At 36.5% G+C, this 14,083-nt stretch overlaps 1 protein-coding gene across 1 annotated transcript; it reads left to right on the forward strand.

Annotated features, from left to right (window-relative positions):
- Window positions 1-170: 170 nt before the first annotated feature.
- On the forward strand, window positions 171-13,187 carry LOC129573345 (farnesyl pyrophosphate synthase-like). Its single transcript, XM_055453750.1, has 7 exons — window positions 171-1,303; window positions 8,817-8,911; window positions 9,228-9,298; window positions 9,410-9,553; window positions 10,876-11,237; window positions 11,628-11,854; window positions 12,321-13,187. The coding sequence occupies exons 1-7, from the start codon at window positions 1,092-1,094 to the stop codon at window positions 12,500-12,502; spliced, it is 1,293 nt and encodes a 430-aa protein (XP_055309725.1). The 5' UTR covers window positions 171-1,091; the 3' UTR covers window positions 12,503-13,187.
- Window positions 13,188-14,083: the final 896 nt, after the last annotated feature.

A 14,083-nucleotide genomic window follows, 5' to 3' on the forward strand; every position in this document is an offset into this window, starting at 1 on the left:
TGAAAAAATGCGAGAGAAAAAGGAATTTGAGGCGTCTCCATCATATTGATTCATACTCAGTCTGTCATGCGAGCACACATACATTCGCACGTCGAACTGCTGCTGTTCGTATTGATTCAGCCGATGGTTGCGACGTATTAGTATATATAAATTTGGCTACGTATCAGTGTGATATGAACTGAAGTAGACGAGCTATTGGTCCTACGAACACACTCGCACACATCGACACACACCAAATCACCGCACAAAGTAAACAGACGTCGAGTCAGCCGATGTCGATTAGAGAGCAAGTCAGTGTGTGAATGTATGTTGTTTTTAATCGAATATACCGCGTCAAATGGAATCAGTCACGTAGGACATGTTCAAGTGATCAGTTCATTCGTGTCGAAGCAAAAGAAAAATTTCCGTTTAATTCCAAATCGGTTTGTGGATTTTGATATCATTCAAACTAGAAAAGCAGCACTTTTTTTGTGCGTTGAAATAATCATAATTATTCAATTGAACCGCCATTCAAAGAGCCTAATGCGAATCATTTATTTCTATCGAGTGAAAGGAATCATATTTTTCTCTTCGTCTCTTTGTCACTTTCTTTCTTGCCGTGCGATCAAGTCCAAGTTAAACTAAATAAAAAAAAACAGCAACAACTACATCATATTGTCTGCGTTAAGATTCCGATAGTTTGGGTAGAGCGACACATTCACATTTTCAATTCGACGACTAATATCGCAGGTGTCGCACATCAAGCAGAAACAATATAATCAATTAGACGCAGCCAAGTCAAAAAGTAAAGAGAAATTTTGCTTGAATTTGGTTTCCCTCTGAATAAACGCAGAGAAAACTAAGGCAACCATACTTTTCTCGCGTTGTTATCATCGTGAAATCGGGCTCGCTTTGTAATCACCAATACCAAAGATTTTGTGTGCTGTTTACTTTCGCGATACAATTTGACAAATTCGAAAGCCTATCGAGAAGTGTGTCAAATTTACCGGAAAACCGACGACGACGACAAAAATAAATATAGCCAATCGAGAACGGATTTTTTTTTTATTTGACATTGTAATTTGTTATCAACGCGAGCAAAAGAAACCAAGATGTTCTCGAAACTGACTAAAGTCACGTCGACACTTCCATCCCTCGCCAAACAAGTGGTACGTGCCAATCAACACATTAACCACCACGCTAAATGGATCTCCACCAGCTCAGGAAATAAACGCAGCGATGTACTCACACAAAACCAACAACAACCCAATGACAAACTGAAATTGGAACAACAGGAACGATGGCGCGTTCGACGCACCGAAAGGTAATTGACATCATCTCTGTGTTTTTTTTTTGTTTTTTTTTGTCGTTTCGACTCTACTGCACTTGTTTTGAATCGATAACATACGATATGGATGCAATCAGTTCGGCTATAAAAACAGAAAATTGCATTGCCATTATAGCAATTCACTTTGGATTGCGAATGGTTTGATGATTTTGAGGAGATGACTGGAAGAAGAAGAAGAGGAAAAAAATGACAAGAAGGAAAAGTTTGAAAGAGAAACAAGATTGGAAATGAAAACGATTCGAGAAAAATTTACGGTTATGAACTCTGAAGCGAAAAATTCGATTTTTGAAGAAAATACAGGTTTTTGAAGTAGAATCGAAACTTATAGGGAATATTTGTAGTTTTCATTGGAAGAAAAATCAAAGTGCAGAGAGAAAATCTATTTTTAAACGAAAAAAAATCACTTTTAAGAGGAAAAAACCGGAAAATTTGTCGAAAAATCACTTTTCACAAGAAAAGAGCGCTAATTTGGATTGAATTGCTCCAAATTTTCAGACAAAAATTTGAAACCAATATGGAATCAATATTTTTTGTGAAGAAAAATTCACGTTTTCTAAGAAAAATAAATGTTTGTTTTCGAAAAGTCCATGTTTTTCAAAAACGCCGTCAATTTTGAGAGAGGAAAACAAACTAGATGGGTAAAATCAATCTTGGAAGAAAAACTTCAGTCTAAACGACAGTCATTTTTCCTCGTCAAGATCCACGCTGTGGATTCCACAGCGTGTACCATTTTTAAGAAACCGCTTTACTGTGTTTCAATCAAATGTGGTCTTTTACATTGGATTTCGATGCAATTGGCTAAGCATGAGCTCGTATTCATAGCTCGTTTATGCTTTTTTTTTATTGTGGCTTACTCCACACTATCTATCAAACATGAAAGCGCAACGAGAGAGAAGCCGGCAAACGTTATAAATAGAACGAACTAATTCGCACTTGATTCGTATCGAATAGTTTGTGCAAAAGCTACACTCAGCCGTCGCTTAATTCATTCCGAACTCAATTATATCTATCGATTAGTTGTGTAAAATGCGTTTTATCTATGCGATGAAATTCATCAAGTCAAGTGCCAGTTGTGCTAATACAGACCAACAGCGATCCATTTTATATGCGAGGCTCGCGCAAATATTTACAAAAAAAAACATGTGAAACAAAGAGAAACAACAGGGAGAGAAGGAGAAAGAAGGAGAGAAAGAGAGGTACAGAGAGAAGAAGAGTGAGAAATAAGCGAGAATAGCAAAGCATTAAGCATTTTGGGAACTGTGTGTTCATGGGCGAAACGAGGTAAACATGGAAGTAAAAAAAGAATCGCATGGAATTGCGCAACAAAAATGTACATTTTTTCTCTTCTCACTGTGATTAAATATACAAAATTCCAGATAAATGAGTCTGTGATGTTAAAAATGGTGTGCAGTGCACACGGCACAACATAAATATTTTGAAATAGGTAGCGAACCAGCTGACTTTTCGATGATGACTGTACAGTGTACACACAACAGCGATGATGTTGTTATTGTTTGGTCGGTGTGTGTGTGTGAGATAAGGACTCGCAACAAGCGATGTACAAAGAAGGCTGAGGCAAATTGTAAACAAATCCGATTCCAGTTGCATGTTCCTTCTTCAACTTTGGTTGTCTTCTGCGTTCTACATTCGTATGGTTTTTATCATGTTTTCTATTCTCATTTCGTTCGTATTGTGAAATCATGTCTTGTTTCTCGTCTTTAATGCGTTGTGTCGTTGTTTTCTTTCTTGGCTTGTCTTTAGGCTCAAATTTCAAATCCATATTCGTTGTGGTGCGTTGATAGTGTTTATTGCGCCGTACAATTTCGCTTAAGACATGCGTGTTGAATCAACACTGTTGATGGTACTTGGTTTTGAGGCGAAACGTAGAACCAGCAATGTTTATTTTCGCTTCGGGTTTCAGTGACGAGACGTGCTCAGTTGCCAAGTTTACATCCAACCAAATGAGCGAAAACGTGATCATTTGTGTGCGTGTTTTTGTACTTAAAATTACATTGTTTTGCGATCGACGCAATTAAAAGGAGAAAATTGCTATGTAGTTCTAATGAAAATTGACGCACCGCATCGTTCATCTAACGTGCATTTGATTGTCAAGGTTACGATTTGGCTGTTGTTGTTATTGTCGTCATAGTGCAACGTCAGACGGTGTGATTAAAGGTGCGTCTAGTCGGCCGACTTCGAAAATCACTTGGTTTGTTAGTTAGTCATTGCACACGGCAAAGTTTATTCAATTTACTCGGCCCGGAATTTCACAGTCATGTATTCTGAACGGTGCACAGTTCTCAAATACAGGTGGCAGTGCCATAATCTATGCAAAACACCGTGTTTGATTTACATTCCAAGTAAATAGCGAAACACACTCAGTCGCGTGTAAACAAAGGCCCACGCGCACACGGAGCTATGATGTCATTGCTTTCAGAAACATTCTAAACGATCGTATCCAGTCCAATTGGCATAAATATTTAACGAAACACACAAAGCAAAATGAGCATAAATATTCATTGTCGCTTCGCCCGGTTTTTTGTTTTCGTTTCTTCATTACCCGGCCTCATCGGTGAATGCGATTTGCGTATAGGTTTTTTTTTCTCGTTCGATTTTTAAATGCGCGCACCGGTTCTGGTGGAACGTCGTTTATGCTGTTGTCATACGCAAATGTTCTTGTTTACGATTCTAATTATGTGCCGGTTATCACACTCACTGCACATGTTCCATTCGCTGTTATCGGAGCCCCACACATTTCGTTTTGGTTGGCAAGCTGAACGAGAAAAAAAACCGAAACGAGAACACAAATCTGAATGCGATGAAGCCATATCGCTATCACCGCTAAAACAAACAAATTTATGTGCTCAAGTCGCGGTGTGTGTGTGTGCGGATCTATTGTTTCACATGCACTTGTTTGATTAATTTCAATGACGCAGCCCACTTATTCGGTCGAGATGGTAACAAACGATCACACCCAGCACACCGGGAAGGTGATAACTGTTCACTGTCATCGAGTAGACACATCAAGCTACTCCAAGACTATTTGATACGTGACATTTTTTGTTTCGGCTCTCTCTCTCTCGCTCCCTCTTGCTCTTTGTCTCTCAACAACTTTGATCAACAAACATGAGATATGAACAAAACAAATCATTTTCGATATCAATTCAATTCCCCATTTGATAGCGAATAGTTTATTTTTAGACGTTTTCTGGTTTCATATGTTCAAATCTCACTACGCAGCCAGCAATTGCGTGATTGCAACCAGTTTTTTTTCTATTTCTCTTCTTCTTCAAACAAAGTGATAAAACAAACTAACACACACAACACATCGCTTGACGCTTCATTTTTTTTCAAACTTCTTTTGTAATCGGTTATTATCATTCGGTTTAAGCGTGCACTGCAAATCTATGTTTACTTCAAATTCAAGCGCCTTTTTCTCTCTCTCTCTCTCTCTCTCTCTCTCTCTCGTTGCTGTTTGCGTGATAATTGTATTTGCTGCAGCCGGACAGTGCACATTACTCAATTCCAGCCCTTGAATTCAGACCCAGCCACAGAAACATCGAATCGCATCTATTTTAGCGGCGAATTATTGCTGTCAGCCATTGGTCGAATCAATGTGTTTTTTTTTTCTATCGCTTTGGGTTCGGAAACAGTTCGAAATGAAATAAATTCATTTTATTTGACTATGTGTGCACTACACCATAATTTTAAATTGATCAAAGAAAATGAAAAATTATTTCTTTTCAAGAAATTTCGCACTTATTCAATGCAAAGAAATTATTCATATTGAATTGATTCATTTTAACCCATTATAATGGATTAGTAATTATTAAACAAGTGTTCGAAAAAAAATGTGTATGGAAAGTATTGAACACCTGGGTTAATACAATGGAAATTGATTGGAATCATAAAATAGATTTAAGCTTTTATCATCGAATGGAAATGATTCACTTTTAAGTAAACAAATATGAATCATTTGTGCTTTTATTGCACCGCATCCGGATACTGAATACTTTCTTTCATACAAAAAACGAGATCTAATACAACTGAGTACACAGTGTATGGATGCGCAATGTTGCAACATTGTAATTGTCCGATGACGTGATCAAAATGTGTTGAAACTTTCTCCTAAACCACTGACCAAATCTAATGTATACCTTTACCTCGCGTAATTTCATTGCGAAATTGTATGGTTTGACCATTTTTTTTTTTTTGAATAAACATACGATAAGTTTCAACAACGTTTCGAAGCGACAATTTCAGAATGGCCGAGGATTTTTTTTTTGAGTCGACCAAAAATGATTACGGAACATGGTCAATGAGTAGCATTGGGGTTTTGGTAGAAAATGTGACTCTTTGAGATGTAAAGAGATCAATTTTCAATTTTTTTTCTTCTGTGGATGATACAAATTCAAAATTTAGTTCCAATTGGAGCTCTCCACGAGCTTCTTAAGGTTTTTTTTAGACATTTCTGTAAATTTTCCTAAAAAGAGTTAGTTTGCAATGACAGACAGACGTTAAAACAGACTTACTCACTGTATTTCATTCAATTTTTTGGTTTTTTTCTAATTTTTGCGATCTCAAAATGTTTTAGTTCCACCGAATTTTTGTTATTCTCTTCGCATTGCTGGCAACTTCAGCAAATTTCTTCTTTTTCCATGAAATTTCGAAATTTGCATGCTATTTCTGTGGTTTGTCGCACTTTTTCCTGATATTTTGCCAAGAGTTTGGCACATGTTCCGATTTTCGTTGATATGTTTCATTTAATTTTCGCCTTTGTTGTGTCTTTTTGTGTCATTCTTCAAGAAAAAGTGTCGTTTTTTCAAAAACTCACTAGAGCTAAGGTGCAAACAGACAATGTCCATTGCACACGTTGCAAATTAGTAACAATTAGTTAGTAAAAAAGCCGCAAAATAGTCGATTGACCACTAACAAACCGACGGAAATGAATTCATGTTCGATTGTGATGTTGAGAGGTTCGGTTTTGTTGTACGTTGCCCGCGCTCGCTCGCTCGCTCGCTGCGCTGTGCTGATGGTGAAAAAAGCACTCAACCGAAAACCAACATTCACAATTCAGTTTGGCGGCGCTTGCGTAAGCCAAACTCTCTCACATGCATCAAATGAATGCACATCAAAAGGCAGTCAACTTCTGGTGTGGTGCGTTTGCCATTACCATTTTCGATTCCTTCGCCGATTTCGGATTTGTACATTCCACTCTTCGCTAATATTTTATTTTAATTCCGATCAAGCCAGCCAAATCCAAATATTATGCATGTACACAGGTATTTAGTGGAATCGGTCGAGCAACAAACATGCAATGTACGTTGCTGTTGCTGTTTTCAATTCGTTGCTAAATATTGGTACGTGCTGAAGAATTAAGCGCGTGTCAATAAACCAATAGGCTTACAATTTTTATGACTGCACATATAAACAGACACACACACGTTGGTGGTGGTGGCGGCGGTTTTTTCTTCTCTCTCAATAAATTGACATTTTAATGTTGTAACTCGATGCTGGCGCGATACTCCCTAAACAAGATGCTAGACAACAACAATTCTCATTCTTTTTTGCATTGTCCAGCGACACACAACCACTGGCAGCATATCTCTGTCTCTAATGATCACGAATGCAACGAATTAATTGCATGAAAAATGCAAATACCTCTTCATTTCGCCGAATCGCTGCACGATGCAGCAGCACAAATAAAGTAATAATGCGAGACTATGCGATGCCCATGGGATCTCTGGCCATTCTACATGCGCTCGCTGTGTGCGAGATCGTTCAAAACTTGCGCATGATTGAATAGATTCGAATGAAACACGTTTTTCTTGTTTTCAACTCGAAACGACGAGCCCGAAAAAACACACACACTCACTCACGAATCGAAGCCAAACAGTCGCACCGCATCGATCCGCTCTCCAGCTTCGTCGCTCTGGCATCCAAAAAATTTCGTCGCGTTCTTTGTATACAGTTATCTTTTGGGTAGATGCGTTCCAATTTTGGCTGTGCTGACACAAAAACAATACAATCAACATGCGATCATCGAATGGTCTCTTGACTTGAAATTTTTTTTTCTTTCCTCATTTCAGTTTCGACCGACCAACATAATACTAGCAATCGTCGATTTCGACATTTTTTCAAAAATAATCCATTATCTTGAGTTTTTGGAGACTCCCCAATCGTTCACCCATTGACACTTTAGATGGTTCGATAATTTGTTATAATCAACCGAATGCTATTGCAACAAACAAATCGACTAGCATTTCGAATCCATTGAACACGAACAAAAATACCATTTTAAAATGCACATTAATTCATAACGAACGAAGGTTAAATCGAATGCGCTGTAAATTCTACAGTAATTTTCATTTCAATACCGCTTTGTTACTTTACATTAACTTCTTTTGTTCGATTTTTGTTTCGTTCGCTCTTTAAGCACAAAAATACCAAATTCACTGACGTTGATGACTTTTTCGCGCAGCGAAGCAACAACTTCCGTCAGTTTATTTTTAAAAGACCCCGTGCATCCCGTTCAATCACCGAAAGTGTTGACTCACATCGAACGTTTTTTCTGCAGTGGTTGTCGTTATCAGGTGGACTTTATACGAGGTATGTTGCTCTTCACTACCGCTTAGCGATGCGTTCACTGCAAAGCATGAACGTTCATGCGTGAACAACTGAAGAGCAACAGACTTCGTTCACCGCAAAGCGAGCGCATCACATTTATCGCATAAATCTATCGCATGAATTTATTCAGCATGATGGATTTAGCGCATAACAAAGCCTGAAAAATGGACTCGAAATCATCGAAACTTTTAATCAGGGTGACCAAATTCTGCAGCAAAAAATGCACGAAAAAAAAAAATTGAAATGTTTATTCGGATTCTGATTCGACTTTGACCTGAATTCAACTTCCCACAATCAACATTAAAGAACCAAGTGAAAGAAATTGTGGAAAAATTCAGAAATGTCTGAAATTCGATTGCGATTCAATTTTGATTCAGCTAATTCATTAAAAATGGTATCAATATCAATCATTTCCGCGTTCAGCTTCAATTCACCGTCGATTTGGCTCTGTTTACTATTTCAGACTCAAATTTACTGTGCGTGTACTCCATCTTCATATAAGTTTTGCTATTCATTTTGCATTTGATTTCGATGTCAATGTTCAAATGTGATTTAAATTTGTGCTAAACTCGATTGAATACTAAGCTCGAATCGAATATTAAAAATCGAACTAGAATTCAATGAATATGTGTAAACTGAGAAAAAAATCAATCGAATCACGATTTCTTTATGATAATGTCGGCATAAAAAAACCTGTTAACTTCTGCCCTAAATAGATAACGTCTAATCTTGATTGATTAATTTTACAATTCCGTTTTTATATTTTATATTTTATTGACTCTGTTTAGAAAAAAATGAAAGAGTTTTTTCTTCGTACACTTCAATTGTTGATGGACAAATGTGTTTTGTTGTATAATTTCAGATTCTTATCGACTCTGAATTACTCGATGCCGTTGGCGGCAAACTCGACCGCTGTATCGAAAGACGAATGCCGTGAATTTATGTCCGTCTTCCCAGGTAATGTGAAATATTCTTTCATAGTTGGATTCATACCTGAATGTGTGAGCGTAGCAGAACAATGGAGTTATGAGTTTTTCTTTAAATTATTAAAATTTTTTCAATTCTTCTGCGAATTTTTTATTTTGTTCGGAATTTCTGGATTCGATGAAGAATTTGCAATTTTTTCTTTTTTTTTTCTTTTTCATTTCAATTCTTTACATGAACTGTTTTATATTGATGATTGAAAAGTCTTGAATCAACATTATTCCCCATAAATCTTCAATTCACATTGAAATGTGATGCAATTGTTCAATAAACTCATTTCCATTCACAGATCTTGTGCGTGATTTGACGGAAAAGGCTAAGAAATATGACTCAAAAGATGCATCAAAATGGTTGGCTCGGGTAAGTTGTGCACTGCTCATTGCTCACTGTGCATAAAACACTTGGCAACGCAAGAAAAAAAAATCTGTATCAAATTTCAAAATAAACAAAAAAACAATCCATTTTTTGCAGGCTCTTCAATACAATGTCCCATGCGGCAAAAAGAATCGTGGATTGGCCACGGTGTTGGCGTATAAATCATTGATTGCAAATGAATCCGAATTGACACCAGAGAATGTTCGTCTTGCTCACTATCTCGGTTGGTGCGTTGAAATGGTGAGTATCATGAGTCAAATGCTACCATAAAATCTAGTTTCTTCTGTCATGAACACTCAACTTGCGGCTACTAGACGAAATGGTTGAGTTGCTAACATTTGTTTTTGTTTCAACAATAAAAGCGTCCAAACAATGAGCAAACATGTAACGGAGAATAACAGAAAAAAACACCACTTCAATCAGCGTTTTCTTGTTTTGCACACGCGAAACTGTTATCATGTTCACGTGTTTTTCCCTTTTCGCAACGCATCACATTCGAGCTAGCAAGAACGTTTGATAATAAACAATCAAAAATCGTCAGCTGCCGAGGTCAATAGAGTTCATAAAACAGAAAAAAAAAACTTTAGAAAATATAGATCAACAACGATAAAAGAATGCGCCGGAAACATTTTGCATCAATAAAAGGCTGATGTTTTCTATTTTTTGCTTTTCTATGAAGACCAAGGGAAAAAGCAGCGTCACGCAATTTTAAAAATGGCGCATTTTATTGTTCTGACATTTCCGCAACTGATAAAATACGCTATTTTTGTGTGCCATTGAGATTGAGTCTATTTTATCAATAGAAATTTACAAGCAACCGGGCATTTTGACGTAATCTCACACAATTTTTCTTTCTATAAATGACGATTTTTGCTATGCACAACAAATCCAGTTTGATGCTAATGTGCCACTTTTATTCATTAACCAAATCTATTTTTGGTGTAAACATCTGATGAGCTATGCAAATATTTTGTATCAGCTGTGCATCAAGAATGACCTGATCCAGAGAGAGAATGGGAGAGCGAGACCGGGAGAGGGAGAAGATAAGAGAGTGAGATCGAGTGTGTGTGTGAAAGAAAGAAAATAAGTAATATGAGTGGTGCCATCATGTGTCGGCCCAACAGCCAACTAAAAGCAATCAATTCACACCTTAATTGAAGCATTATCGCCGCACGAAAAAAAAACATGTCGATAATGACTATATTTTTGGTGTGCTGCTCATACAAATGTGATCAAAAAACCAATTATCACCGCGAATGTATGTTTGACAGCAACTAGAGACTAGTTATCAGCTTGCAATCGCTTATATTCGACGAAAACAATTTTTTTGTTCTTTCGTTCGGTTCGTCAATCATTTTTCTCTCTCTCCCCCTCTTGTTGTCAGCGTATTTTTCTGAACAGACCACATTGTTAACGCAATATTCAACAACAATAATCGAGTCGAAGCAAACAAATACAAATATTGAGGTCAAACATGCCCTTGTCTAGTTAACACCCCTAATAAATGATTTATGAGCAATATTTTGAATAACAATTCCATATTTTGTTTGTTTGTGTTTCAGTTGCAATCAACATTTTTAATCATGGACGATATTATGGATGGTAGTCAAACACGTCGTGGCCAACCGTGCTGGTATAAATTGGAAGATGTCAAATTGACCGCCATCAATGACGCCCTCATGATTGAGAACTGTATTTATGTTATTTTGAAGAAATATTTTAGCCATTTGCCCAGTTATATGAAATTAGTCGAACTAGTCCATGAAACAATGCTCATCACCACCATTGGCCAATCGCTGGACTTGCAAACGGCCAATCGGGATGTTAGCTGCTTTACAATGGATCGATACAAATCTATTGTTGACCACAAAACCGCTTATTATACATTCTACTTACCGGTTGCATTGGCTATGCATTTGGCTGGGTGAGTGTGATTTTAAGTTTTTTTTTTGCTTCAAATTTGAATTCCCAACCTTTTTTTTGTTCAACATTTCGGACTTGTTGAACAACACATTGAAAGATTTTTCATTGAAGTAAAATTTATTTTAATTTGAACTAGAACTGTCAAATTTATAAATATGGGTTCAATTCCGCTACTTCAACATATACCGAGCTTTTGAAAATTCTTATGCGACTAGTGGGCATTATGAAACGCACAAAAACCCGGTCAGGTTGTTTAACGGTGTAGAATGTGTTGTTCGATGAAAAAAAAAAAGAAAGAATAGTTGGAATCAATTCGTTGCTTGGAATTGTCTCTTTCAATCGCGGCTGAAACTAATATTTGTTGAACAAACTTTGTTCTTCCTTATTCTAGATACGAAGATCCAGAGGTATTCCGCCAAGCAAAAACGATCCTCCTGGAAATGGGCCACTTTTTCCAAGTACAAGACGATTTCCTCGACTGCTTCGGTAATCCAGAGGTAACGGGCAAAATTGGCACCGATATCCAAGACAACAAATGCACATGGTTATCTGTTTTGTGCATGCAACGTGCCACCGAAGCACAGAAGCAAATCATGAGAGATTGCTATGGCAAACATGGTAAGTTTGGGTTCAATCGTTTTAAATAGTTTTGGTATTTTTTTGGAGAAATATTGAAGAAATTATTGGAGGCATTCTTCGGAGAAAACTCATGCGATTCATGAGAATAACACTGAGAATTTTCAATTGCATGGTCTTCGATAAAGAAGAGCTGTTTCAAAGCTTTAAAGAGGCGAATACTTTCTTCAAGTACTTCAAATAAAGAAATTTTGATGATTTTGAAGAAGATCCAATCTAACAATGTCCAATTCTAATATCGGCGAACTGAAAACTAAAATTTCCCACGAAAAGGCCAATAAACTTCTTAAATGGACTGAAAAAAAGATTTAAACTAGAAAAATAAGGAAAAATGGACATCAATCTCTTTCTAACCATTTTTTCCTTGTTTTCATTCATTTTTTCCCAATTTTGTCTTTTCTTTCAATATTCCACCCAAATTCAAAGTTCTATTTCTTGTGCATTTCAGATGAGGAATGTGTGAATCGTGTAAAGCAATTGTACGAAGATTTGGGTCTTCCACACACCTACAGCTTATACGAGGAAGAATCATACAATTTGATTAAGACTCACATTCAGCAAACATCGCGTGGCGTGCCACATAGCATCTTCTTTAAAATTATGGACAAAATCTACCGTCGTGAAAGTTAAATTACGACGTTTGGTGCCGACGATGTCACGTTCAAATGTTACAGTTTGCAAGGAAAACTGATGCAAATCGAAGAAGAAACAACCAATTGTTATTTCAAATTACATCAATCTTCTTCTCTACTATGATATCTACTAGTTTAGACGCAGAAAAACAAAAACAAACAAACTGTAGCTGTATTCCAAGTGAAAACAATCAAATCAATACTGAACACAGATATATATTATATAAAATAAGTTGAAAAAAAAAAGGTTTAAAAAAAAGTCATAGATTTTATTTTCATTTCTTTGTAGAATCCTAGATTTTATTGACTGTTCAAAAAAAAAAGATTACTTAGGGGTAAAACAAACAACTACCCATTAGGATCCGAATGCAATTTTTCATTTGTAACTCTTTCTATGTTATTGAAGAAGAAGAAAAAACACATGACGAATTTGAATTGATTTAGTGATGAAAAAATCAGGCAGAAAAAAAAATGGTTTTTATGAGTATTACAAACTCTTTTTTTTCTAGATTGGCCATAATTTATGTTCATTACAATGGAATTGATATTCTAAGTTAAGCGCTCCCCATATCCATTTACTTATCCAATAAAATTGTATTAAATGTTTTGTAAACGAAAGTTAGACAACAACAACTACACACACAAAAAAACGAATAAAAATAAAAAATAAAAACATAAAGAAAGAGGTGTACTTTTCATTTGGGATTGTTTTTGTTTATTTTACACAGATTTTATCATTCAAATCAGCAAATGTTGCTTCATTCATTTTCGCAGAGCTTCTTTTCTTCATAAAAATTAATTCTTATTCTAATTTAATCAAGATACATGTTAAACCATGTTGAATGGAAATAGTTTTTGTGAATAATTCCATAATTCCATCATTCATTGTGTTTGTTGTTTCGTCCAACCCATTTGCCGTCCTTTTGTCTTATGCCTATGGACTTGGCACGTTTTCGAATGGTCGTTTGATCCACATTCAATGCTTCTGCGAGTTCTTTCTGCGTCAAACTTGGATTATCATTGATTAGCTCTTCAAATTCTTCGTCGGAGAATTTTCTTGGTTGACCCGGCCGTTCTTTATCGTTCACATCAAAGTCACCCGCTTTGAATCGTTTGTACCATTCTTTGCAAGTACTATCGGACAGAGCATGTTCACCATACGCTTCGATTAGTAACCGATGAGCTTCCGCTGCTTTTTTCTTTGAATTAAAGCAAAACAGCAAGACTTCCCGCAAATGCTGTTTCGTTGGCACAAATTCGGACATTGTCTCGACACAATAAAACTGTTTAATTGAAAACAGTGCGATTGAAATGAGTAAATTGTAAACAAACTTCGATCAAATGACATAGAGTCACAGCTAAACCGTGCGACTATGGGGTTCCTGTCAAAATATACAACAGTGAAACTGGTTCAGTAACACTATACATTCACAGATGTCGTGAGTAGAATCTGGCATATTTTGACAGATATCCCATCGGTCGCTAGCCTTAGCTTGTTATTGAGTTTATGACATTTCATCAAAGTTTGCTTACAATTCACTCATTTCAATCGCACCGTTTTCAATTACACAGTTTGATT

This window comes from Sitodiplosis mosellana, unplaced genomic scaffold (assembly GCF_009176505.1).
Source record: "Sitodiplosis mosellana isolate CC-2019 unplaced genomic scaffold, AAFC_SMos_1.0 Smas_scaffold_6062, whole genome shotgun sequence".
NCBI classification, from domain to species: Eukaryota; Metazoa; Arthropoda; class Insecta; order Diptera; family Cecidomyiidae; genus Sitodiplosis; species Sitodiplosis mosellana.

Coding starts and splice junctions, on each gene's coding strand:
- LOC129573345 (XM_055453750.1), top strand. CDS start 1,092: ATGTTCTCGAAACTGACTAAAGTCACGTCGACACTTCCATCCCTCGCC. Junction 1,304..8,816: donor CGCGTTCGACGCACCGAAAG/GTAATTGACATC, acceptor GTATAATTTCAG/ATTCTTATCGACTCTGAATT. Junction 11,855..12,320: donor AGATTGCTATGGCAAACATG/GTAAGTTTGGGT, acceptor TGTGCATTTCAG/ATGAGGAATGTGTGAATCGT.